The 26910-nt window shown below is 46.7% G+C and overlaps 1 protein-coding gene across 1 annotated transcript in view; it reads left to right on the plus strand.

Annotated features, from left to right (window-relative positions):
• LOC138452576 (cysteine-rich secretory protein 3-like) overlaps positions 1-26910 on the plus strand; it is an 876534-nt gene that overhangs the window by 340091 nt on the left and 509533 nt on the right. The window contains exon 4 of the mRNA XM_069605005.1: positions 3250-3340. Coding sequence (XP_069461106.1) covers positions 3250-3340 — 91 coding nt within the window. The remainder of the gene's footprint in view (positions 1-3249; positions 3341-26910) is intronic.

Raw genomic sequence — 26910 nt, forward strand, 5'->3', positions numbered from 1 at the left:
ATCAGATAAAAGTGTAATTAGAGCACAATATTTTCATTGAGGAAAGCCCTGAGGACCACGAGATCAAAGGATAGAATTCCAGCAGTCTCTTGCGGTTCCCAAAGTGGGTTATTAACAATGTACAGTGATGCTGATCCACCTTCCCTCTCATTTATGGCATTTAGAATAGGGGCGATCCGACAAAACTTACGTTTTACAAAGATATTCGGATGAATAGGTTCATGGCTCCCCCTCTTCCCGACACACCAGCACAAATAGAAAAATCAGCAGCTCAGACGCATTGCCCTTGTCTACGCGTAGGGCTTAGCACCGCAAGGGTCACGTGGGCAGCCTTAAATCAGCTGTTTCCCCTGATGGACGTGGCCAGAAGCGTCAAGCCCCTTAAGGGAACAGGGGCAGCTGTAAGCAAGCAAAGGCAATGGCAAGTTCCTGGGAATCCGAAATCTTCGGTCTCAGTCCAGCAATAGTCACGAAGCACACAAGCTCCCGGAAAGCATAAAATTACTTTTGTTGATGTTGACTGTCCCAGCACAGCAGCAAAAACTGCAGCTCCAGACGTGTTTCCCTTGTCTCCGCCTAGGGCTTAGTGCCGCAAGGGTCACGTGGGCAGCCTTAATCAGCTGCTTCCCCAGACGGCCGTGACCAGCAGGGTCGAGCCCCTTAAGGGAACAGGGGCAGCTGTAAGCAAGCAAAGGCAATGACAAGTTCCTGGGAATCCGATATCCTCGGTCTCAGTCCAGCAATAGTCACAGAGCACACGATCTCCCAGAAAGCATAAGGTTACTTTTGTAGGGGTTGACTCTCCCAGCAAAGAAGCAAAAACAGCATCTCCAGACGTGTTGCCCCTGTCTCCCTTCCCAGTTGGCATTGCACCTGTCCACCTCAGTTAATTGTCTGTGGCCAAAAATGGTGGAGTCTGTAGTATATGCCAATGCAGCAGACTCGAATATGGATGGGGGCTGCTGTGATCAGAACTTGCTTGAATCCCCATCTGCTGGAACTGAATCGCTTATACAGGAGTCTGCTCCATCTTGTTTCCCCACATCTATTGTTGCGCCCGTGATATCTACAGTAATGCAGGAACCTGTACGGGTTGATGTTCTTTTGCATGGCTATTTGGCAGGAATTTTAAACAGTAGCATGACATGCAGCCCTGAGCTGCCTTTATTGAATTCTACGCTTGGAATGCATAACTTCAAACTGTCGGAAAATGTAGTATATGCTACTGATGGATCCAATGATGTGGTAGTTAATTTGTTGAGGGTGTCAAATGTTGCTTATCAAACTAATGATACCATTCAGACTACTACATAATTTATGCAGTTCCTAACACTTGAAAAATTGCTGATCTTGGTATGGTATCGTTTATTTATATAGCAACTCTACAAAGGCAAGTGTTTTAAAGCACTCAAGGAAGGTGGAAACAAGGTGAAAAAACAAACAGTCACGCAGAGCCCTTGAAATAGAAATAGAAAGTATACTTGCTGATGGGACATAACACTACGAACGCTCTTACATCGATATTGTCCGAATTATAAGCCCTATTTAACCCTATTTAACCCTGTAGGACCGTTAACAAATGTAACATTCCCACAGGAACTTTTTATTGCAATAGTGGGTGTAAATTTAGCGGGTTTGTGGTAGCCCCGGCTCCTTTGCGGTCACCAGTAGTGGCGGATAAAATGCAATCAGTTCAAACCAGGAACCCACAGGGGAATGCCGCAGCATTGATAATGATATCATGGTAGGACCTGCCCCCAGTATTACATCTATCATTTGTACCCGGCATTGCAATCCACAGGATTACACTGAAGGGTTTTCAAGCCATAGCACAGTGTAATCCCATGGACGCATGTACCTGCCTGCGTTTCTTCCCAGCAGGGGCGTGGCAGCCCCTCAGCCAATGAGGAGGATCGAAACGGGGCATTCGCCGCTCCGAGCTGCCACACTGCTGAAGGCTGTCATCGTGCCCCGGTGGGGATTCAGGTAAGTTTTTTCTTTGCACCACCCCCTCCCCTGCAAACTATCCCCCCGCCCTCCCTACCACACTTACCTTTTTGCTTCTTTTTCGGGAGCGAACACACTGGGAAAACTTCTATCGCCAGCGCGTCCACTCCCGATGGCTGCCATTGAAAGGAAAACGGACTCTCTTTTCCCTTTCCCGTTGACCATTTATTTTTATTCTTTTGTTTTCTGTTCCGAAACAGAAAAAATGCTATTAGTATCCCCGTCCTAACGGGCCGGGGTTCTAATGGCAATAAGCCCTTTGACAGCGGGCCATTAGCGCATGCGGTAATGCCCCCAGGGCCATCAAAACATGGGTCCTGGGGGCATTACTTTGGCCGGTATTGGCCCGCAATCTGGGTGCTTATTGCTACAGTAATGGGACTGGGAGGAGCAAGACAGGAAACAAACACAAGAAAAAGGTGACTCCTACACGAGTTTGACATGTTGTTCAGTCTGTTCACCTTACTGATGATGTTCGTTTAATTGAAATTGTTGTTAAATCTAAGGAGGGCGCTGGCATTGATAAGCTGGAGGGCAATCAGACCTTAGAAAATAGAACACACAACGGTATAGAGGAAGCAAACAAGAAAGGAAAGACAAAAGGTAATGGACTCATGGTAAAAGAGGGCCCATTAGAGAAATTTGTTGTATTTTTTGGGCTACTTACACACAAAGTGCCATCACATTGTATAAGCCACACAAAAAAATAACTCTGAGACTCAAGTAGTGCATTACCGCTGCACTCCAAAGATGACTCTCTCAGCATAGAAGTTAACCCTGTGACTTGCAGTCTGAATGATACCGTATGAACTTGTTGGGTCAGGGGAGACAAGGAAGCACTGTTAGTGGGCTCTCGGGTAGGCATGGGAGGAAGGCCTGAAGTATTGTGAGTCATGTAAGGTTCAATCGTGTTGAAGACCTGTAGGTCAGAGGCACAGTCAGTTGTATATGCATCTCAATTTAGCCTGTGGACTGCTTTGTCCACCTATGTTTAAGATAAGGATAAGATAAACCATCCTCAATAGAAATTTCAAATTTTAAATGGTAAGTAGCAATTTCTCAATTGTGTGGATCAGCTTCTCTTCTGGCAAAGACGTTGCAATTATTCATGTGTCATAATGCACACGTTGTTTTGTTCGTGTAAAAATTCCCTTTCCAAAATGGCAGTTTAACGCTTAAACATGTCTTAAGACTAGACACAACCACTTCCTGGATAACATTAACATGTCTCTTCTTACTTAGGTGTGGAGTAAGGAAGCAGCAGCAAATGCTGTGAAATGGACCAAGAAATGTGTATTTGCGCACAGTAATTTCAATGATCGTATAATTAGTAGTAAGTATACAATTATGGCAATATGAACATTTGCATCTATTTCATAACCCGTGGCAAAATCTTCAATACAGCGAATGACGTTGGCAATTCTTTTCTGTATTGGTGACATTGTAGTCAAGTGATAAACATGGAGCACAGTAGTTCAACCCCTTTACACCGGGACAATATATAGAGGCTTCAAAGGACACATAATTACATCTATTTTAATGATTGAGCTTGTTCAGTGGTGCAAATCAACATTTGTAAAGTTAATTAAGTATTGAAATCGCTGCAAGTAATTAATTATACAGGCCAGCTGCAAGATGAATGCATGTACAATAAGAAAAGGGGACATAGTTTGGAATAAAACAATTCTACACATACATGTATACAACCTTACACCTTTTTTGAAGTAAATAGAAATCAAAAACCCTGCTTTCAATTTGTGTGCTTTAAAATCTTACATTTCAACATTACTTTTAAGTGTATGGATTTACACGTCCCACTTTAACATTTGCATGGCACATGTTCAGTAAACTGAGTTGTACCTATTTTTAAATCCGGTAACTGCCACTGTTGGCCACGGTTTGCATCCAGACCTCCTTTTGAAGTCTGCCAGAGAGAGATTTAGCCCTTTGCTAGAGTCCTGGAAGGTAGGGAGTTCCTGGAGTCAAACAGCTCCTCCTGGATATGCAGAACAATGGCATTGTGCCAGATATTTGTAGAAGACATTTGACATGTTTTAGTTGGGGAGAGAGTTGTTGAAGGTTGCTTTAAGGAGCTTGTTTTGTTTCCATTCTTCCATTGCAATGTGTGTACATACACAGCACTGCATTGGTGTCAGCCCGTCAACGCTCCAGTGTGTGGTACACTGACCCTGGTGCACAGCACTCTGCTACTTCTAAACTAGGTTTGCACATAATAACGATAACACTTATGAATATTATTAATCTTGATACGTTGATGTGCTTTCTACTTGTGTGCTTCATTATATTCTGTTAGTTATTTTTGTTCTGATCATCATGATTATTGCTATTAATGTTTATGGCTATTAGGCTAAAGGCTGCCATGATGGATTTTGGGAGCCTTATTAAAGGGTTATAGTGCTTCCAATCCATTTTGGCCATTATTATAAAAACATTGAAAAAGAGGTCTAAGTATTAGATTTTTTTTATGACCGCCCAACGGGGAAAAAATTATTTGTACCATCTGCAACACAAAGTCTGGCCTATTATCTTTGGCAATTATGGTTCTAAAGCGTGTGTCTTCTGGTATAAGTGCCTCACAGTCCAGACTCCTTGCATATGCAGTGTGTTGCATGTGCCTGACTGTTGTCAAAGGAGTGACTGCCTGGGCCCAGATTATCAAAGGGTAGCGCTTGTTTTGTTTATTTTAGCGGCAGCCTTTAGCACAGGGTTGATATTATCAAAGTGCAGCACTTTCCTGCGGTGAATTGTATTTTGCGCAGAATTACCAATGCTTTCCGCTGGTTATTTAGCATAACCCCTCGGGCTGCTGACTGCTATGTTGATTTGTGTGAATTTTGTTTACAGTTTTTCAATTGAAGGGTGAATGGTATTATTGTGTCATATTCTTATACGCCACTGCTATGGGGGCGCACTCCTGCATACTATATGAATTTTGTGTCCCCGATTGGCCTCCTCTTCACATCCTAACAAGGTGAGAATATTTCAGAGAAGAAATATGCTCTATGAACCCGTCATTATGTTTATAACCCTGCCTTTAGTCATCCCAGCTGGCCCTCTCGCCTCTGTCATCTCACCATGCAGTGACCCAGGTGTTTGAAATAAGATTCCCTTAATGAAGACTGAAACGGGTGTTGCTAGGTTTGTAAAAGATCCGGGGCTAGGCTAATGTCGGGACTGTCGGGACTTGGGGCCAGCTAGCCTTTTAGTTTTAGCCCCCGAGTTTCTATGCCGGGTCTACAACCAAAAGACCTTGTGCTATAACCCCATCAGCCCCCCCCTGCCCTAGCAACCCCACTGGAGGGTGTGCTTTTTTCCTGAGTGCTTTGCATGCCATTAGCCTATCTTCCAATGGGCATTATCAAAGCTGGGGCTCGTGGATAGAACATTCCGGGGCCAGATTATTGTAGGTTTGCGCCCAGCAATGTACGCCTGTTAAAATGACCGATGTGTCTAAATTGTATTTTTCTCCCAATTATCATGCAGTGCTCTTGTTGTTGTCTTTGCGTGAGGGCTAACTGATTAAATTATCAAAGAGGCGCTCATTTTGTGGGTGCTTTTCATAAGTGTGTCGTAGTGCGGGCTATAATAAGGAGGGCCAGGGTTTTCGTTACAAAAAACCTGTTTTTACTGATGGATGAAGCAGCAAACTTTCAAATTGCAAACACTTTCCAATGTTGTAGTGCAAGATATTAGCAAAATTGATCAACCAAAAAAACTTTTAAAGGGTTACGGGGAGAGTCTGTAAACTTCCTAGTGACAGACAGAATGTCACCATCTCAAATGTTTGCAAAGTGTGAATTACCAAGCTGGGCACACGCACACCACTTCTAGACATATCAGCAGCAATGAATCACCACGCCTCTCTCGCGTGCAAATGTTGTGTTCGCTGCTGCCCTTTTGTCAAACCCTTAATTGTGTGTGCCTGAAAAATGCACAGGCATTGGCGTTTCAATGATATTTCTTGTTCAGATAAAGTGTTTGGTTTCAGATTACTGAGTTGGCTGTATTTACTATCTGTTCCTGACACGTGCAAAGCTTTCAAGTGCTTGTTTAGTTCAGTTTCCAAGGAAGCTGAACCAGCTATTTCTAATCAGGAAGGAGCCTGCTGGATTTAATGAACTCTACAGGTTTCACAGTTAGGGGTGAACAGGTCATGCAGCAGTGAAAGAAGAGCATTTCCTAACAAGCAGCCGTTCATTGAATGTGCTTTTGCAAAACCGCCTTTCATGTACTTTCAGCAACATCACCCCACCTCATAAATGGCATAATCTAACTCTGCATAGAGAGTCTTTGATAATTGCATTGTGCAGTAACCTAGGCTACCTACATAGAGGCAAGGTGCAAATATTCATAAAGCAGCACATAATTGAATGCGCACAGCTAACCTACATGGCGCACACCATGGTAATTACAGACTGGTGCATCTGCTGGCAGAGGAACGCAAAAAACACTACCCTACAATAAATCCATTCTAAAAAGGCTTGTAGGGTATATTTTCTGGAGGTGTTATACCTAATTCTGTGGTATTTATTCTGGTGGTAAACAGTGATATCTTATTGTGGTAAGACTGCCTACAGAATACTGCCTAACAACTATGCTTTTTGCACCAGATACTGGACTTTATACACTTAGTGGGGTGATGGTAGCTATCATTTCCACTCACAACATTGTATGTACAATGCTGCTGTATGCCCTTATGGCCAAAATGCAAATTGTATACATCAGCAATAATGGTATACACACACACGTCAGGCACTCCTAAGACTCACTTACTAGAAAACAATCAACTTCAGATTTTACCACATGTGGCAATATAAATTACCGCCTTTGGTAAAATAAACCTCTCCTATTGGACCTCCATCTATGCACTGCAAAATACAGTCAACCCCGTTTGTCTTTAAATCTTTTGGGTTTTATCAAACATCAACATTCAAAACGGTTCAATTACATCATGCGATACAAACCACTGGTACATTAGAGTGTTCTCCCATGTTAACAGGCCAAGCTATGTACAATCTTACCCTTCGACCTTGGACACGAGGAAATTGGCAGGAAAAATAATTTGAGAGAGAAAAAAGAACACAATGCAAAAACCTCGATGAACATTTTAAATCGTATTTGCTTTAAACATTGATAAACATTACACATGAAAGCAATCTGCTAACCTTGTCTGACTACTTGCCAAACATTCTTCTCGCACCACAAATTCTACTGTGTATTACCTAGATCAGAGTGCAATACTTCTGTTCAATTTGGCAAGGAATCCGAGGTCACGCAGATAACCCAGTGAGCAGCCCTCAACTCAAGAATCTGTCATCCGGCCAGCTTGCTGCAAATCACTGTCCCTCTGGATAGGATCCCAGTCTGCCTCAGCCCGTCTCAGCTCAGCATTCGGAAAGGTCTTTGCCTCTCTTCCCGGAGGTTCGTGTATGTCTGCCGAGGCCACCCACTCACAGTTCCACTTATGATCTCCCCCTGTCAGTCAAAAGAAATCCTTCCCCTCCACCAGATCATCGCACTGAACCCTACTTAGTTTTACTGTTGGGCAGCAATACGGTCTATTTCTTTCCTTCGCTTTCTGATTCAATAGTGTTGTTTTTAAGCAGGGTGCATTCCATATTCGCAGCTTGTTACAAGTTGCTGCTATGCTACACATTTAAAAATCTAATTGAATGAAGCCACGCAGCTCCTAACTGCACACTGTAGTATTTATGTTCTTCATGATTCAGGAAGCATACTGGAAAAAGGTATTTATAAGAGGAAGTTACTTTATTGCGTTACGGGGTAAGTTACAGGACGAGGGCAGGAGCTTAAGGTACATACATCTTCTCTAGTCTCTCTCCCATCCTTTGTGTCGTAACTGACACTTCTAGAACCTTGGTGTAGTGTAGATTCCATACTACTACGCTACATTCTTATACTTGCATTTGTGCACCAATACAAGTAACATACTACACACACATAAACCTCATTGCAGAAGAGCAGTTTCCAAAATCATTTTCAAGTTATTTCATCTGGACCAATTTGCACTAATTTAAATGAAGGACATGCTACAAATTACTCGGAAGGGGTTAGCATGTTAATTTATATTAGTATTTAGATTTAATGCAAGCCAGTCAAATGAAATATTATCCTGAAATAAAACACTTTTAAACATGTGCTCTCTGTTACTGGATGTGTGCATTTCCCATCTGGTGCGCGCGCCGGTTGCATTTGCCACTGTGTTGCATGTGTTTCTATTTCCCTGTCTGTACATAAGCTCACTAACACAACACATGAATACTAAGCTAATAAACCCTGTAAGTCATAGCCTCCCAGCAATTTAGAGCCCCCCTCCTACAGGCTTCTCCAATCTACAAGTTTAAGCTGCAGTGATGTTAGGGAGAATTCTCTGTTTAGGCAGAATTTCCTAACCTAGTGAGTCCCCCAGCAGCTTTGCTGGATTTTTGGGGTTTATTTTTTTTCTCCTGCCAGGAGTGAGACTCTTTTACCCTCACTCTTGGGCATGATTTGAGCGTGTTTCTTTGACTCTAGATGTGTTTAATGGGCTATGGGGTCTTTTACTCCATAGGGCCTCATGTGTTTTTGTGATGTGTGTTACACAGCACCCTCAGTGCAGTAACACAGGGGTGTCATAGTGACCCTCCACTATAGACGCCATACCCTGGGACTGACTACTGTCTCCCAGGGCATGTAAAGTCACCATTGACTTTACTAGTCTTGAATTCTGAACAGAACCAGTACAAACCATCATATTGTGGATGTACTGGCTGGGGCAATTCGATTGCCCCGGGGTCTGTTAGTCGATGGGGCACGTCTCCGTCCCCCCTGATCGAGTTTTGGCTGGTGGCAGTGGATACTACTTTTTATATTCAACCGCGAATATTTCTCTGTGGGATTTTCCCATTGTTTGAGGCTACTATCTTTAATTATTTAATTACAATAGCCTTGAACATACCGCCGGTTTATTTAATTATTATTAATTCTCCGATTGGTATTTTTTGCCAAAACTCGGTTCTAAAATGGCGTTTGTGTTCTCATCTGTGACTGCAACCCAAGTCGAGCCCTTTGTTCCACTTTTTGGCTGGCTTCTCCACAGAAGCCCTCCAAAGTGATACTGAGGAGGGGTGGAGGGGGATTTAGGCACCCTGGACTGATTTGCCTAGGCAACTCAAGTCGCACTCCGTCCTGAATGGCCCAAGTGGTGAGCCGGCCGGCTCACCACTTAGCACGTTTGAGTGACAGCTAGGCTGAGTGAATGGGGGTTTTCTGCATAAAAGCAGGGCTTTGGGGACTGGAACTTCAGAAGTCGCCACAGGACCTAAGAATCCGAAGAGGGAGAAGCTGAGCCGACCTGCCACGATGACACCACCGGTGGAGCCCTGCTGGACCGTCTCACCACTTTTCCCAACGACAGAGGAGATCTCCCGCCGGAGAGTCTTCTTCATTTGACTGGTGGGGATAACCAGTTTCACTGTCTTTTCGCCTTTCCGACGCATCTCGTGGCCGCCCTGCCTGTGCCAAGCACCCCAGCAACCGGAATACCACGTTTTACCACGACCGCAAAATAAAGGGTAATACCTTTAACCGGAAAAGTCTGCGGCTGGTTTCATCCATGGCAGTGCAACGACCTTCATCTTTCCTCCAAGTCGAGATCTTCTCTTCCCTGGACGACGACGAGACTTGAACCGGCTGCCAGGAACAACTGCCACCGCTGGAGGATCCTTCCCATTTAAGGTACCGTGTTCTGCCTGGCTTCCCTTGCCACCGACTGTACGGGGTAGATTTAGCCCCTGACTTTCGAACCTGGATTAGCCTGGGACACCCTGGCTAAACTTTTCTGAGCCTCTCTAAACTCGTTTTGAACTCTCTGCAAGACTTTCAAAACCTAGTGTAACTGTGTGATCTTGGGCGCATTTGTTCTCTGCTCTCTCTAAGAGTGGGCCCAGCCTATGGACTATGGCTCACAGGTGACTTTTCCTCTTCTGCCTTGCTAATAGTTTTCCTAAATCTTAGATTGGTGTATCTGTCCATATTCTGTCTTTTTCCCTCCCTTCTTCATGAACTTATTGGAGTGCCATCTATAGTTAAGCGCTCACCTCTGTATGAAAATAAGTGGTGTTAATTAAGACTTATCTGATAAGGAAATAGGGTTGTATATATTATAATAGTAACTGTGTTTAGAGTGTTTTACAATAAGAGTGCTGGAGTGTTTCAAACAGTGTGTTTTTAAATAAATAATTATATACTTTGATACCAAAACTCTGGTCAGTGTTTGCTTGTGGTATTGTATCTGAGTGCCTATTGTGTATACTTTGCATACTGCATAACTCTTCTTGAGGGAAGTCTGACTGCTCAGCCACAGCTACCAGGTAAATCTGGGTGGTACAGACTGCTACCAAGTGGGTTTACTCCTAACACCTGTAGTCCTAAATCTTTTGCAGTGTTCCCAAAGGGAACTGCACAGGTTTCTGCCTAACAAGTGAGTCCCGAGGTTTCAAACAAATGGCAATGCATTCTGGAACTGGTACTACTGAATCATTGAAGCAGCTTCAAAGCGCCAGACGTGGGTAAAGTATACATTATGCAACATGGGTTCTCTACTTTATTTTGCAACATCCACCAACATTTTATGATAATGTGCTTGCATTAAAAAGTATCATGTGTTTAAAGGCCTTTCATCGATGCAGGTCAATGTGACACAGAAGACTTCTGAGAGGATGCCGGATGGGGATGTTTAATCCACCGATAAGCAGTACATGTGCTTCCAAATAATACTGTCTCACTGTGCAATGCATTCCACTGAGGCACACTACTCAAAAAAGTAGGCAGACTCTCCAACCTATGCAATCATATGTGATGAAGCTGTAGTGGGCACACCAAGTATGTTAGTAACTGCTTTTGGTGTACATTGGGAATGTGATATGTAATATTTTTTGCAATTCTATGTCAAGACAGGAGGCTTCATATTATGCATTAATTCTTTGCTTCTGACACCACAGCAGCAAAAGAAAAAAACTTTACAAACAAAAAGTTTGCTCAAAAGAAACTGAAACATTACTTAAAGTAAACCAAGAGACAACCCCAATCCAACATGGAGGCCGGGTCATGCCCTCTTGGTAACCAATGGTCAGGGACCCGCCCCCATATAAGTCATTTTCTCAAATCCCAACTCCTCTTTCTTTGCTCCTGACGCCGCAAGCTAAGTCACTCCTTCTAGTTGTGCACTTTGTTGCTAGTCAGTAGTTTGTCAGTGCTTTTGTTACCTTGTACCACTGTGTATTCAGTCTTATTGGTATTCTGGCGGGGACTCCTGCTGTTAAGGCCCGATGTACGGGAGCCTGTTAGAATGTGCACAGACTCCTGCTGTTCAGGCATGAAACGTGCAAGCCTGTTAGAGTACGTTGGAGGCTGGGCCATACTTTGCCTCAGGGAAACTTCCCAGTGTTGGCTGCCGGCGCACGCTGCCTGCATTCCTTTGTCCTGCTCAACTTCAGGCTTTGCCTGTTTTGTCTTGCAAGGCATTTCCCTTGCATGCTACTTTAGTCTATCACACTTCTAGGGTGAGCAGCTTACATACGTTCACCCACTCTGCGTTTACCATGTTTCACGTTGCATTAACCCTTGCCTGCTGGACTGGATTTAAATAATATTACATGGCCACGGTAGTGGCCGTGTAGTTATGGTTAAGTTGGTGTTTCCATAGGAAGAGCACTTTTTGGGTGGCTTATAACTTCGCACCCCCTGGACGAATCCTCACCAAACTTTGCAAATAGAGTATATGGCCCACTCTGAATTGTTTTGCAAAGTTTGGTGAGGATTCGTCCAGGGGGGGGAAAGTTATAGGGGGGGTCCCAAAAACTTTTTTTTTATTCCCATAGACTGAATGGGAAAAAACTTTGCGCACGGCTACAGCCCGAACCGCTGGACGGATTTACACCAAATTTGCAGCAGGAGTGGTCGCCTGGTCCTGAAAGCGTGCTTTTGCAAATTTGGTGTAAATCCGTCCAGTAGTTTTTAAAAAAATGACCAAAATGTAAGGCAAAAAAATTAGTGATATCTGTGTTCGCTTTGCGGACGGACTTCCCTGTTCGCTCCGCGGACAGCACCCCGATTGGCCCAGTGGCTTGCGTCATGTCCGCGGACATGCAACGTGTTTGCTGATTGGGCGGCGTGGTGCGTGATGCGTGTCAGATTTTCTGTCGCGCCCGCCATCTTGCATTTGCGGACGTCCGCAGACAGCGCAGTGAAAGTTTCTTTAAAATGTGTATTTAGTAGAGTGTGTTGGTGTGTAGAAGTCTTTGGGGAGGATGGGGGAGTATGAGATAGGTTCAAAGTTGTATTTTATTTATGTGCTAGACACTTTTGTTGTGTTCGATTTGTCTGCGGACAACACGGCTGTTCTGGAATGTTCGTAAATAAACAGAATGGATTCGGTGTCAACTTGAAAGTGTTCTAAGAACACTCGTGGGGTCTTGGAATGTTTGCAGGGGGTGCCCTGGAGATTTTGTCTGTATTGTTCGTTGGCAAGGTGAAAATGTTTTAAGAACAATCGCAGTGTCCTGAAATGTTCGTACATAAAGAAAATGGGGGTGTCCTGAGGATGCTGTTTGTATTGTCCTCTGGCAAGTTGAATGTGTCCTAGGACCTTCCCCCTGTCCGCGGACATAAAAATGGTTGCAATGCTTGCATCTATGGGTGTGATATGCTGCGGTGGTTGTGGCCAGGGTATAGAATGTTGGGTGGATGGCCATTTGGCCATGCACCCAAGAGTGTATGCCCTGGCCACAACCACCGCAGCATATCACACCCATAGTGGCTTTTTACTTTGGGTCAAAAACTAATTTATAAGGAACAATGTTATAAGCTTGTATGGGTGTGATATGGTGCGATGGTTGTATTTATCTTGTTATACGTACTATTGGGTTTAGTAACGGGAGTCCATGTTTTTCTTGTTCATTTCTGTAATAAAAGAAAATAGCATGTTAGTATTAGTATTTTATAATGACTTATTACATTGTACAATCAACATTTTCTTCTTTTTATTGACCCTCATATTTAGTAGATTACAAACCAGAGTACTGTGCAATTTGCAAAGTTTCTGTGTTTGTTGCTAAAATCATTGGGTCTGTGGGAGAAAAAAATCCATGTTGGATTTAAAAAAAAACCTTTTTCTGTTATGCTACAGTTTATTTATTTGTTTGTTTTCCGCGTTTACTTGTTCTTTCTGCCTAATGCCTTATGCATTGGATTGTTTCAGTTTTTGTGAGCAGTAAGATATTAGGTATTTGTTTGGATATTGTAAAATTTTGGCCCAGTTAGATACCAGTAGGTGTATTCTAACTGTTTATATTTTGATATAATTTCGTGGTATTGATTTATCTGTTTGCAAATTTGTAAATTTTGTGACAGTTAGATACCAATTGGCGTATTCTAACTGTCTATTTTTTGCTCTATTTGAGTGGTATTAATTTATCTGATTAGTTGTTGTAGAATCTTTGGGCAGTTAGATAGGTTTTGAAATATTGTGACAGTTTATATATTTTTACTACAAGTGTACTTAAGGTTTAAGTACAGTTCAGTTATCAAATTTTGGTTTTAAGAACATTAAATACGCGTTTGTAAGATTAGCTGGTAATCTCTGCTTTAGAGTAACGGTACTATCATTACATTCAAACCATCCACATTTATTTTTTATATATGCAGTGTAGTGCCCTGAGTTGGTTGCGGCTCCTGCGTGGTAGATTATACCTATTGTTGTGAAGGTTTTCCTACCAAGTGATATTTGACCATGTGTGAATCCAGTCAGCTTGCAGTTGTTTTTCGTACCATCTGCATTGTAACGTAGAAGCATTAGTATTACGTATTTACTATGTGTTTGTATTACTAACATGGAGCGATTATCTGAATTGCAAGTCGAACATAATCTATCATGGTTTGCATTTTGTACAAGTTGCTGAAATGGAACGGATTCATAATTAGGTATTGATATATAGACAAAGCGCTCATTGGGGATTTGTTCTTGTGTCACATTGTTGCAGAGAGTGCATGTATGTTTCCACATGTATGAAATCTGGAAGATTTCATTTATAGGTATGTTTTTGTTTTCCAGTACTAATAGTAAGTACATTAGAAATTCTTGTGGATCTTCCTGTGAGTTTATAGTGAATTTCACCATTCCAGCACAGTACTCCAATTCTTGTCTTATTCCTTGAACAGTATACGGGGTGTCAGGATTGTTTTTTGCGTTTCTATGAAGTACTAACATTTGCATACACAATGGGTCTCTAAAGTGTAAGTAAATGTTGTCAACAATTGCTGGTATTTGAAATAGAATATTGATTGCTACATTTGCGTATCAACTTACACCTATTTCATTTATAAGTTTAAATGGACCAGTTAGTTCTGTATCTGAGTGATTTTTTTTAGTTTGTCTTCCTTCTTTGACAAAGTACTTGGTTTACTTTCCCTAATTGGTTCTATTTTGCTTGTGGTACTTGATGAAGTTTTCGTTTCTTTTAGTCTCCTTGGAGGATTTGCAGTGACATCCTGTTGCATTTCTGTTTGATTTAGTTTTCTTTTAGAACATTTTCCTTTTTGTGGAACAGGATATGTTTGTAGATGGGGGGTGTATGTTGAACGAAGTCTATTGTATTTTAAAATGCAAAAAATATCAGCGTTTACTTTACTTGCATCAACGTTTATTAGAAATAGACCATCAATTGTACGAAGGCGTGACAGTGCTACAAAACTCATGCCTTCTTTAAAGACTGTGTTACCAATATCTATCATTGCTTTGTCTAGAGTAAGACCTTGTGATTTATGAACGGTGACTGCGTATGCAAGAGTTAGAATTGCTCTCTGCGTACATACATGTCTTTGAAGAGAAGGAATCGAGCTGTTGAGCGTCCTATTCTTTTTACTTTTTACTTCTGAAAGTTTGTCAAAGAGAATATTAACAAACTGAATTTTGTTGTCACGTGGGTATGTTTGAAAGCCAACAACTGTACCCAGTGCTCCATTAACTAGTCCTTGGTCCACGTCAAGGTTACGTTTAAGCATTACTCTGCAATTTAAGGATAATTTTAATATCTTTTCCAAGCCTGCTGTGTTTGAGATTGATTTTTCTAAACTATTTAGTCTTGCTGTGGCTTGGTCACACATGGGTAGTGTCATTCCATGTACATCTAGTTTGTCTGTGGCACTAATTTCCATAATTGGTTGCATTTCTTTGCTTAACATTATTTCATTGAATTTGAAACAGCTTGCAAGAGTTGGCATTAAGGCCATACAATTGGCATTTTTTGGGCTAATTGTTCCATAACATCTGTAGCATATGCATTATCACCATAAAGTGCATGAATGTGCCGGGTTTTCAATATTGCTTCAGCTTCTCTAGAAAGTATACCAACTCTGATACTTTTTAAGATGTTGGCATAAGTGAGATCTGCAGATTGGCGCATGTTTTCTGTTAATTCTCTGTATTGGAAATGTTGCCAAAGGTTGACATTTCCAATGCTGCCAACAGTTTTACGGCAGAGTTTGTGTCCTAATGTTTTAAAAATAGGCTCACCTTTTACAGGTGTCAATTGAAGAAGATTTCCGAAAACAATGATGTGTTTTCCTGCAAAGAGCTCTTCATAGTTTGTTTTGAGTGCTTCTTGTAATCTGAGGTAAATCAAAGCCAACATTAGGTTGGACACCATGCTCACTTCATCTATTAGTAGCATTTTCATTTGTTTCAATACTCTGCGTACTTCCATTGCAGCTTCTGCAGAAAGTTTGTAATAATCTAACTTGTTTTGGTGTTCTACTGGCAGGAGTAGTAATCGGTGTAAAGTGACACCACCTATGTTGTAGGCAGCTAAACCTGTGGGGGCAGTGACAACAGCTGACAGTTTGTTGTTTGTCAATTGTTGAAGGAACTTACTGATGATTTTGATTAGGAATGTTTTGCCAGAACCAGCTTCACCACTGACATACAATAGTATAGGTTTGTAATTTTGGCAGGTGCATTCTTTGTTTTCATGTTGCACACCATGTGCAATTTCTTTTGTTATTTCTTGAAAAATGCTACGTTGCTCTTAGTTTAGTTTTGATTGTAGTATAGTTAAGTCTTCTTTATCTTCATAGTGACACATGATGTTTTCTACTTCTATCATAGCTAATTCTGCATCATTTGTTATTAGTGGTTCTCCCAGTGGTTCTTGGCTTCCTGTGACAGAAGGTTGACTACTGTCAGGAGTGTCCTTATCTAGTTAGGCCTAGAGTTCCTCTTCGTGTCGCTGTTCATTGTGCAGCATTGTTTTGTACTGTGTAAAGTTTACATCAGTTATAGTGCTTTCATTGGCTTTGAAAGCGTCTTCATATGAGTCATAGGTATCTAGTATTTATTCTTCTTTTCTCCATGGTTTGAAGAGTTGTAGCAGGGACATGTAATATATTTCTTTATGTTGAGGAGTTTTTAATGACAATTTGATATGATTAATTAAATTTGGTTTGGTGAGTTTTACTAAGCTGCCATCATAGTTTGTCACTTTGTATTTACGGTTTTGCTCATCGGGTATTATATTATTTTTGTATGTGTAGTTTTGGGCTATGTGGTATAGACACATGGTTTCCAAAGTGGTACTCCTGTTTGGGTAGTATGTGTCCAATAAATTGTTTTTTAAAATGTCTTGGCTGTTGGGATCATGTTTGGCTATTGTTTCTATATCTTTGTATGATTTTAGAACTCTTTTTCTAGATTTAGCTGGACCAAGACTTAGCCATACTATATTTGCAGATTTACCATACAATGCAGTACCAGTTAATCGATCAGCTGCTTCATAGGATCCACATTCTCTATGGGACAGCATTTTTATGCCTTAGCTGTATAATTTCTGAGACACTGTTTTATCTGATGGCAGGTCATTCCAGAGGTCTTGGAGCTCTGTCTTTTCTGATTTGGTTAAGTATGCTGTGACATATCGTGCAACTGCAGTAGAATTGTCTGCAATGTACTGCACATCTATGTTTGCATTCCACAAGTGGGCAATGATTGCATTGTAATCATTGATATATTTTTCTTCTTCTTTTCTTTTTATGCAATATGTATTTTTAGGTGACTTAACTTTAACACTATGTCTAACTGAAGACATGAGGTTGTTCACTTGACCTGTATTTGTAACTGGTCTAAGGAAACCAAATCGGCATTTGGTGTAGTATTTCCCTTTGTTTTTGTATTTGCGATGACAATATTTGCCACATTTGTGTCTTTGGAATGGTAAGATTTTTGCATGAAGATCACTATTTGTGGATTCTGACGGAATTTCACAAGTGGCATATTTTTCAATAAACTGTAAAACAGTGACATCACTGTATTGACCAAATTTAGGAGCATCTTTAATCCATAAATGCATGTGGACATGTGGCGCTCCTCTGGCGTGGTATTCTTTTCTCCAAAAGAAGTGTTGCACTTCTCCAAGGGGAGGAACAGTTTTATTACAAATAAAATGTAGCATAGCAATGAAGTGATGGTGAAAATATCTAGAAACATTAATAGGATTCTGAGAACAAAGTTCTCCAGGTGTTAGTTTATCTATGTTTGTTTTGTTTTCGTTTGATATGCGTAGGAAAGCATGTAAATCTTCCCATGCATATTCTGCGCAACTTAATGTAACAAACCAAGTGGGTGGGCCAAGGTTTCTGATCATACAATGTACATCTCCATGGCGTTGAAACCAGTACTCTTTAGTACCTCGCATATTTGCTAATAGATTTGTAAGATTTGCCTGTAAAACCTCATCTTTTTGTTGAACTTTTTGTAATAATTGTTTGGCTGTCATATTTTGAAAGTGTGATCCTGATTTTAATATGTGTGCAACTCCGTAACATAAAGTTGCTAGTTCACTTTCAAAGAGTAGGTGGAATATGTATTCCACATTTTGTCGAAATCTGGGATCTTCAGAATACATTCGTAATGAGCGATATTCTGATGCTGATATTTGAACAGGTCTATCATCGTATCTTCCTCCTTTGCCAGTAGGAAAGAGTAGTGGAAAAGCACGTGCTTCTATACTTTTTTCCCATATGGTGATTGGTGCTCCTTTTGTTTGACGCATTTGGTACGTTTCCAGGGCATCTTCTATGGTGTCATTAGAGTGCAATGGGTGAATTTTATAATAGTCTAAATTGTTTGCTATTGTAGCAGGATCTAGGAGCTCAAATTGACCAGTTTCTTGTTTCTCTTGAATTATTTCAGTTGTATCTTTCAAGTTTTCTTCGATATTAATTTCTTTGTAATAATCATTATTCTCTTTGAGATATTGCAGGGCTTCTCTAACTTTATGTAAATCTACCAGTTGTTGCCAATTTTTTTTTTTGTCTTTTTTAGATACTCCATTTACCAAGATAATTAAAGATTGTTGCATTGGACGTTGCACTCCTAGAGTGTGCACATTTTCTTTTAGATCAAATGGTAAATACACTACTTTCCCACGATTACCTTTCACTAATTCAAACGGAGGTAATTTTGCAGTTTTTGGTTGAAGGCGTATTATTGCTTGAAATGGATGAACTGTTTGAATTATGATGCTCTCATATAAATTAAGTTGTTGAAGGAGTTTTGGTAGTGGATGTAATTCCAAGTTATTTGAGATAGCACGTGAAGGAGTTTGGTTGTTGTCAAGTTTGGTAGTGCAGTAACTGCAAAGTATTATGGGGTCAGTTATTTCGTATTTGTTTTCTGCTATAAGGTAGAGAGCTAATTCAAACCATTTAGAATCTTCATTGTCTTCTATTTTGTATGAAAGGTCTATAGTTTTTGTGTTACTTTTATAACACGTTCTGCGGCAACATACACACACGTGGTTTGGTACTTCAGCTGAAGTGCTTTGAAATGTTAGTATTTCTTTTTTGTATGTGTGTAGTGAAAGGTTGCCATGTGCAGATTTGTTACGAAGTTGGTTGACAGCTAATTCATCTTGTAAGTTGGTTTCATTTCCAAAATATTTTTCTTTATATACTCGATTTCTTCTAGTAGGTCTTTTGGTGTACCATGTAGAAGAATGTTATGTAAATTGGCTAGTGCTAAAGCAGGCCTTTTTGGATAATACAGTTTATAAACTAGGAGGCCGATTCATGGAATAATTAGCGCGGCGCAAGTGGGCAAAAACGTGCGAATCGCAGTGGAATAGCGAAAATCGCAGTGCAATTGCGAAAATCGCACGAAAAGCAGCGCACGTCGATTCATGGAAGGCCGTGCGCGAGAAAACCAGCGGATGTGCGATAAAAAGTGCGCGGCGCACGTTGGCGCACAGGCCATCTAACAGCGTGCGCCAGGTCACTGCGAAAATCGCACAGGCCACAGCGAAAATCGCACATAGCGCGGCGCACGCAACAAAAGTAGGCGGAACACGGGCGTAACACTCGGAATGGGGAACAACTTGCCAAAACGTGGGCGTCACGGGGGAAGTACAGGGCACAAGTGCGCGGAACGCCCACACGCTCGCCTACAACACGTATTCATGGAATAGAATAGGGGAAAAAAGCGCACGCTCAAACCAGCGCACAGGCACAAACACGACCGCCACAAGAAAGCAGGCGGTAGCGTCTCTGCGGCTGTAAGAAATGTGCGCCAAAAGGTGCGCCAACAAATCGCACCTATATACTGCCATGATGAATGTCCCATACTGTGGCCCTCCAGGAAAAATGACGTGCAAAGGGGTACCCACAAACACGGACACCCGCTGACAAAAAATACGTGTGCGTGTATACCGGGGTGCGCGGGAAGTCTAACACGCGATTTCAGCAGGGTACGTGCATCACAGGGGTTCGCGTGAAGTTTCACACGCGATCGGGTCTGGGGGAGCGGGCTACGTGTATATCAGGGGTTCGCGTGAAGTTCCACACGCGAACAGCCTGGGCGCGTGTATTTCAGGGGTGCGCGGGAAGTTCCACACGCGAATAGCCTGGGCGCGTGTATTTCAGGGGTTCGCGGGAAGTTCCACACGCGAACAGCCTGGGCGCGTGTATTTCAGGGGTGCGCGGGAAGTTCCACACGCGAACAGCCTGGGCGCGTGTATTTCAGGGGTGCGCGGGAAGTTCCACACGCGAACAGCCTGGGCGCGTGTATTTCAGGGGTGCGCGGGAAGTTCCACACGCGAACAGCCTGGGCGCGTGTATTTCAGGGGTGCGCGGGAAGTTCCACACGCGAACAGCCTGGGCGCGTGTATTTCAGGGGTGCGCGGGAAGTTCCACACGCGAATAGCCTGGGCGCGTGTATTTCAGGGGTGCGCGGGAAGTTCCACGCGCGAATAGCCTGGGCGCGTGTATTTCAGGGGTGCGGGGGAAGTTCCACACGCGAACAGCCTGGGCGCGTGTATTTCAGGGGTGCGGGGGAAGTTCCACACGTGAACAGCCTGGGCGCGTGTATTTCAGGGGTGCGCGGGAAGTTCCACACGCGAACAGCCTGGGCGCGTGTATTTCAGGGGTGCGGGGGAAGTTCCACACGCGAACAGCCTGGGCGCGTGTATTTCAGGGGTGCGCGGGAAGTTCCACACGCGAACAGCCTAGGCGCGTGTATTTCATGGGTGCGGGGGAAGTTCCACACGCGAATAGCCTGGGCGCGCGTGTATTGCAGGGGTGCGCGGGAAGTTCCACACGCGAATAGCCTGGGCGCGTGTATTCCAGGGGTGCGCGGGAAGTTCCACACGCGAATAGCCTGGGCGCGTGTATATCAGGGGTGCGCGTGAAGTTCCACATGTGATTTGACAGTGTGGGTCCTCCCAGGTGTACCCTGTACACCCTCCACGGCCCCTGCAGGCAGCCCACACCACAGGGGATTACCCTGCATCCCTGGTCATGTCCCGCAGGCAGCCCACCCACCATGGGCATGCCCCCCAGCAAAGGCACATGTCTCCTTGAACTAATGAACACCAACTCATGTCCCCTTGCACCCCCACCCCCCAGCACTGTGGGGCACCTGCCAGCAGGCCCCCACCCATGTCCAACTCATGTCCCCCACCACCCCCACCCCCCAGCACTGTGGGGCACCTGCCAGCAGGCCCCCACCCATGTCCAACTCATGTCCCCCACCCCCCCACCCCCCAGCACTGTGGGGCACCTGCCAGCAGGCCCCCACCCATGTCCAACTCATGTCTCCCACCACCCCTACCCCCCAGCCACCAGGGGCACCCTCCACCAGGCCCCCACTCATGTCTCCCACCACCCCCACCCCCCAGCCACCAGGGGCACCCTCCACCAGGCCCCCACTCATGTCTCCCACCACCCCCACACCCCAGCAGTGCAGGGGCACCCTCCACCAGGCCCCCACTCATGTCACCCACCACCCCCACACCCCAGCAGTGCAGGGTCACCCTCCACCAGGCCCCCACTCATGTCACCCACCACCCCCACACCCCAGCAGTGCAGGGTCACCCTCCACCAGGCCCCCACTCATGTCTCCCACCACCCCCAAACCCCAGCCACCAGGGGCACCCTCCACCAGGCCCCCACTCATGTCACCCACCACCCCCACACCCCAGCAGTGCAGGGTCACCCTCCACCAGGCCCCCACTCATGTCACCCACCACCCACACACCCCAGCAGTGCAGGGTCACCCTCCACCAGGCCCCCACTCATGTCTCCCACCACCCCCACCCCCCAGCCACCAGGGGCACCCTCCACCAGGCCCCCACTCATGTCTACCACCACCCCCACCCCCCAGCCACCAGGGTCACCCTCCACCAGGCCCCCACTCATGTCTCCCACCACCCCCAAACCCCAGCCACCAGGGGCAGCCTCCACCAGGCCCCCACTCATGTCACCCACCACCCCCACACCCCAGCAGTGCAGGGTCACCCTCCACCAGGCCCCCACTCATGTCACCCACCACCCCCACACCCCAGCAGTGCAGGGTCACCCTCCACCAGGCCCCCACTCATGTCTCCCACCACCCCCAAACCCCAGCCACCAGGGGCACCCTCCACCAGGCCCCCACTCATGTCACCCACCACCCCCACACCCCAGCAGTGCAGGGTCACCCTCCACCAGGGCCCCACTCATGTCACCCACCACCCCCACACCCCAGCAGTGCAGGGTCACCCTCCACCAGGCCCCCACTCATGTCTCCCACCACCCCCACACCCCAGCAGTGCAGGGTCACCCTCCACCAGGCCCCCACTCATGTCTCCCACCACCCCCACCCCCCAGCACTGTGGGGCACCTGCCAGCAGGCCCCCACCCATGTCCAACTCATGTCCCCCACCCCCCCACCCCCCAGCACTGTGGGGCACCTGCCAGCAGGCCCCCACCCATGTCCAACTCATGTCTCCCACCACCCCCACCCCCCAGCCACCAGGGGCACCCTCCACCAGGCACCCACTCATGTCTCCCACCACCCCCACCCCCCAGCCACCAGGGGCACCCTCCACCAGGCCCCCACTCATGTCTCCCACCACCCCCACACCCCAGCAGTGCAGGGTCACCCTCCACCAGGCCCCCACTCATGTCACCCACCACCCCCACACCCCAGCAGTGCAGGGTCACCCTCCACCAGGCCCCCACTCATGTCTCCCACCACCCCCACCCCGCAGCCACCAGGGGCACCCTCCACCAGGCCCCCACTCATGTCTACCACCACCCCCACCCCCCAGCCACCAGGGTCACCCTCCACCAGGCCCCCACCCATGTCTCCCACCACCCCCACCCCCCAGCACTGTGGGGCACCTGCCAGCAGGCCCCCACCCATGTCCAACTCATGTCCCCCACCCCCCCACCCCCCAGCACTGTGGGGCACCTGCCAGCAGGCCCCCACCCATGTCCAACTCATGTCCCCCACCCCCCCACCCCCCAGCACTGTGGGGCACCTGCCAGCAGGCCCCCACCCATGTCCAATCCATGCCCCCCTGCACCTGGGTCCCAACATTCCCCAATCATGTCCGTAATGCCCATCCTCCCCTGCCAAAAGGCCCAACCAACTATCACACCCACCCACATATCAAAGGCAATTACATGTTACACCCCCAAATTAAATAATGCAATTTAACACATGTCTGTCACACACAATGGCTGCAAGTGAATGACAAAACACCCAACATGACATGCCTGAAAGCAATGAGATGATACGACACATTGAAGATAAAAAAAAAATATGTATTTAACAGCAAGTAGAATGGAAATGAAATAAGAAAAAACACAAAGCAAATCAAACAAAACAAGATGAATGTCCAAGAAAATAATCTGAAAAATTAAAATAAGGCAATGAAGAAGATCATCCTGGGTCCATGAGCCCTACCAAATTAAACCTAACTGACTACTAACTAAAAAGTGAACTATATACAAAAAAGTGGTGCATTGTCCAATCGCAACCAAAAAAAAATCAAAAAAACAAAGGAAACCTAACACTAACTATACAACTATATACAAAGGCAGCGGGCTATTCGGACGGCTCACTGGTTGTTGTCATGGGCCAGGGCATCATCGAACTCCTGGTCAATGGCTTGGAGGCGGGCATGTTCCCTGGCCCCGAGGTCCCGCAGGGATAACGCAGTGTCAAGCTCAAACTCCCTGCGAAGACCCTCGAGGCACTCAGCCCGCCTCAGCGCCCTCCGCATGGAGTCCTCCGCCCTGACCATCGTGAGCCGTTCCTCCTCTGCCCGCTGCCGCTCCGCACCTATCCGCTGGCACAACCTCTCCCACACGGAAGCCACTCCCATTCCAGGGTTCTCCTGCCCTCCGGCCGATGCCTGCACCCCTGATGTTGATGGCCCCGAGCCATGATGCCTCCCACGTTGAGCCTGCTGCTGCCTCCGACGCAACTGCCTGTGCCAGCACGACGGCATCCAGGCTGATGGAAACCACCGACGCCGTCGTGCACGTGCCCTGCCCGATGATGCCGTCACATCCTCCATCTGCTGGGGTCCAGTTGCTCTGGTGTCCACCCCTGCTGGATCTCTGACTCCCGACTGTGGCAGGGATGGGATCCCCACCGAGCTGGCTGCATTGGTCGGGGCAGGTCCACAGGGGGCCCTGGTGGCATCTGGGCTGGAAGACGGCAAGGAGAACGACTGGTGGATAGCCTGCACAGAGGAGGAGAGGGCCGCCACATTGGCCAACACATGCAGGAAACCCCCGAACATGGCCGATCCCAATTGGGCCACGTCGGCACGGTGCACTTCGTGATGACGTGCGTGCTCCTCCCGGGAAGCACGCACGGCATCACGAATCACAGCCGTGCGCATCGCGACCCCAATCAGGACCAGGGGTTCCCACGTCCGCAGGTGGAGGGGAGTCAGGTGACATGGACATCCCCTCTACCTGCGGACAGGCCTGGGACGGGGCATCCCTGCTGGTGCATGGTGGTGCACTCACAGGGTCAGGGACAGCGACATGCACAGGCCCCTCCACGGTGACCTGTGCTGCCTCCTGCCCCTGGCCCTGGACTGCACCACTTGCACCAGCAGGGATGCCCCCACCAGGCCCCATGTGTGCCCCAGTGGCGGCCTCCTCCTCCTCTGTGCAAACCACCAACCTGGATGGCTCCTCACCGTCTCCCACCGTAGCAGGCCCCTGTGGGGGCTCACCCACCCCTTCCGCTGCAGCCGTGGGGGCATCCCCGCCGCCTTGCTCCACAGCGCCGTCTCCGCCCTCTTCTTCACTAGCCGCTGCGTAGAGGGAGACAAAGAACACAAGCATCAGGGCACTGTACAATGGTCCCCTAGACAGGAAGCAATAGCAGATGAGCACCACTGTCAAAGTACACTTCCATCATGTCCCTCCACAACACATGGGTCAGTCCAGGCAAAACACACACAGTAACAGGCATGGTGCATGCCATGGACATTTCCATGCATGTCCAACGGACTCTTGAAACATTCAATGATATGTAACTCACATGCATCATGGCTCATGCCCATCACATGCACACACTTCACCTCAGTCACATCCATCTGGCCCCAAACACACCAAGCACAGCGGATACAAGGGTAATTTGGCTGCTTTACTGAATCTCTGCATTGTCACACACATGTGTCATGCATCCATGGCATGCACAAGTCACAGACACGCAGGTCAGGCACACAGACATGGCTACCATATATGTACCTGGCATCAGCACCCATCCCTCACCCCCACCCATGTCCAGGTACAGAGACTGGCATGCTATCATGTTAAAAATCTGAATAGGGCTCCCCATGCGGCATTTCAACACATGCAACAACCATGTGCATCACACATCACTGGTCGCACATGCATTACCATGATGTCCCTGCACACATACATGCATACATGGCCTATGGCACACATACAGGCAAGTATCATAGAACCAGCACACCGCAACATGCCCTGTCTCACACAGTAATGCATGGACACTTACCGCTCAACTCCAGACGGGCCTCCCTCTCAAGGATCTGGGCGTGGAGCGCTGGGCGTACGCGTTCCAGGACCCTCATCTGGATGGAACTCATGCGGCCCCGGCCCCCCTCCACGAGGCGCCGGGCCTTCACAAGGGCCCTGGACCTCAAGTCCTCCCAGCGCTTCTTGATCTTCAGGACGTCGCGGGTTGCCACCCCCTCCGCGTTGATGGCAACCACACAGTCGGCCCAGATCCTCTGCCGTCCTTCCTTGCTGGCGCGGGACGATCCAAAGAGGGCATCATACTGCCCCAGGACATGCTCCACCAGGACACCAACTTCGGTGACAGTGAAGCTGGTGCCCCTCTGCCCCTCTGGCCTGGGGTTGCCACTGGTGCCAGATGTGGAAGTGCCCGACATGGCAACCCCAGAGGCAGGTGTGGGTGGGCAACTGGGTCCTGGGGCTGGGCTGTGGAGCGATGTAATCCCAGTCGGGAGTCTTCAGTTCCAGCAGGGGTGGACACAGCAACTGGACCCCTGCAGATGGCTGATGTGCAGGCACCAAATGGCAGGGCACGGTGGCAGCAGGCAGGCAGGCAGCAGCAGATGGCACGTGGGAGGCTGCTCGGGGCACTGGGGGGCAGTAACTCGGCCTTCTGGGCAAGAGCGTGGGCTTCCGTGTGTTTTCGCGTGGCCAGCTTGATACGGAGTGATTTGGCACGTGAAAATCCTGCACGTCAGCGTGAAATCCGAGGAAAGGCCCTTAGAGCGTAAGCGCGTCAGCACGCATACGCGATTCTATTGGACCAGAGTCCCTCAGCGCGTAAGCGCGTCTGTGACGTGACCCGCACGGGTGTTCCCCACTCAGCACGTGATGACGGGGCACACGTGGAGATACTGCACGTTAGAGTGTCATCGCGTGTAATTGGACAAAAGTGCGCGTACACGCGATTGGCCTATGTACGTGTATTTAATGGGTGCGCGGCCACTTACACACGCAAGTACGTCAGCGAACCTGTATCCCGTGGTGCGTGTGAATTTCCGCACGCTATTGGACTGGGAACTGTATTCCAGGGGTGCGCGGGTCACACACTGTATCCCGTGGTGCGTGTGAATTTCCACACGCTATTGGACTGGGAACTGGATTCCAGGGGTGCGCGGGTCACACGCTGTATCCCGTGGTGCGTGTGAATTTCCGCACGCTATTGGACTGGGAACTGGATTCCAGGGGTGCGCGGGTCACACGCTGTATCCCGTGGTGCGTGTGAATTTCCGCACGCTATTGGACTGGGAACTGGATTCCAGGGGTGCGCGGGTCACACGCTCGCCTAGAACACGCGCTAAGCATAAATTGCGGACTTTAACAATAACAAGCTCAGACGCCAGGATGAACATACCGTTCCTAGCAGCAGTGGCAGTGGGCTACCAAAGGAGGAGGAGGAGGATAGTCAGGGCCAGAATATTCACACCCAGAACCAGCCTTTTCGGGATGCCTGATGACCAGGTGTATGGGAGGTACAGGTTTCCACCACACATCATACTGGACCTG

The sequence above is a fragment of the Ambystoma mexicanum genome, chromosome 4p, assembly GCF_040938575.1.
Source record: "Ambystoma mexicanum isolate Mex_15411 chromosome 4p, UKY_AmexF1_1, whole genome shotgun sequence".
Lineage (NCBI taxonomy): Eukaryota > Metazoa > Chordata > Amphibia > Caudata > Ambystomatidae > Ambystoma > Ambystoma mexicanum.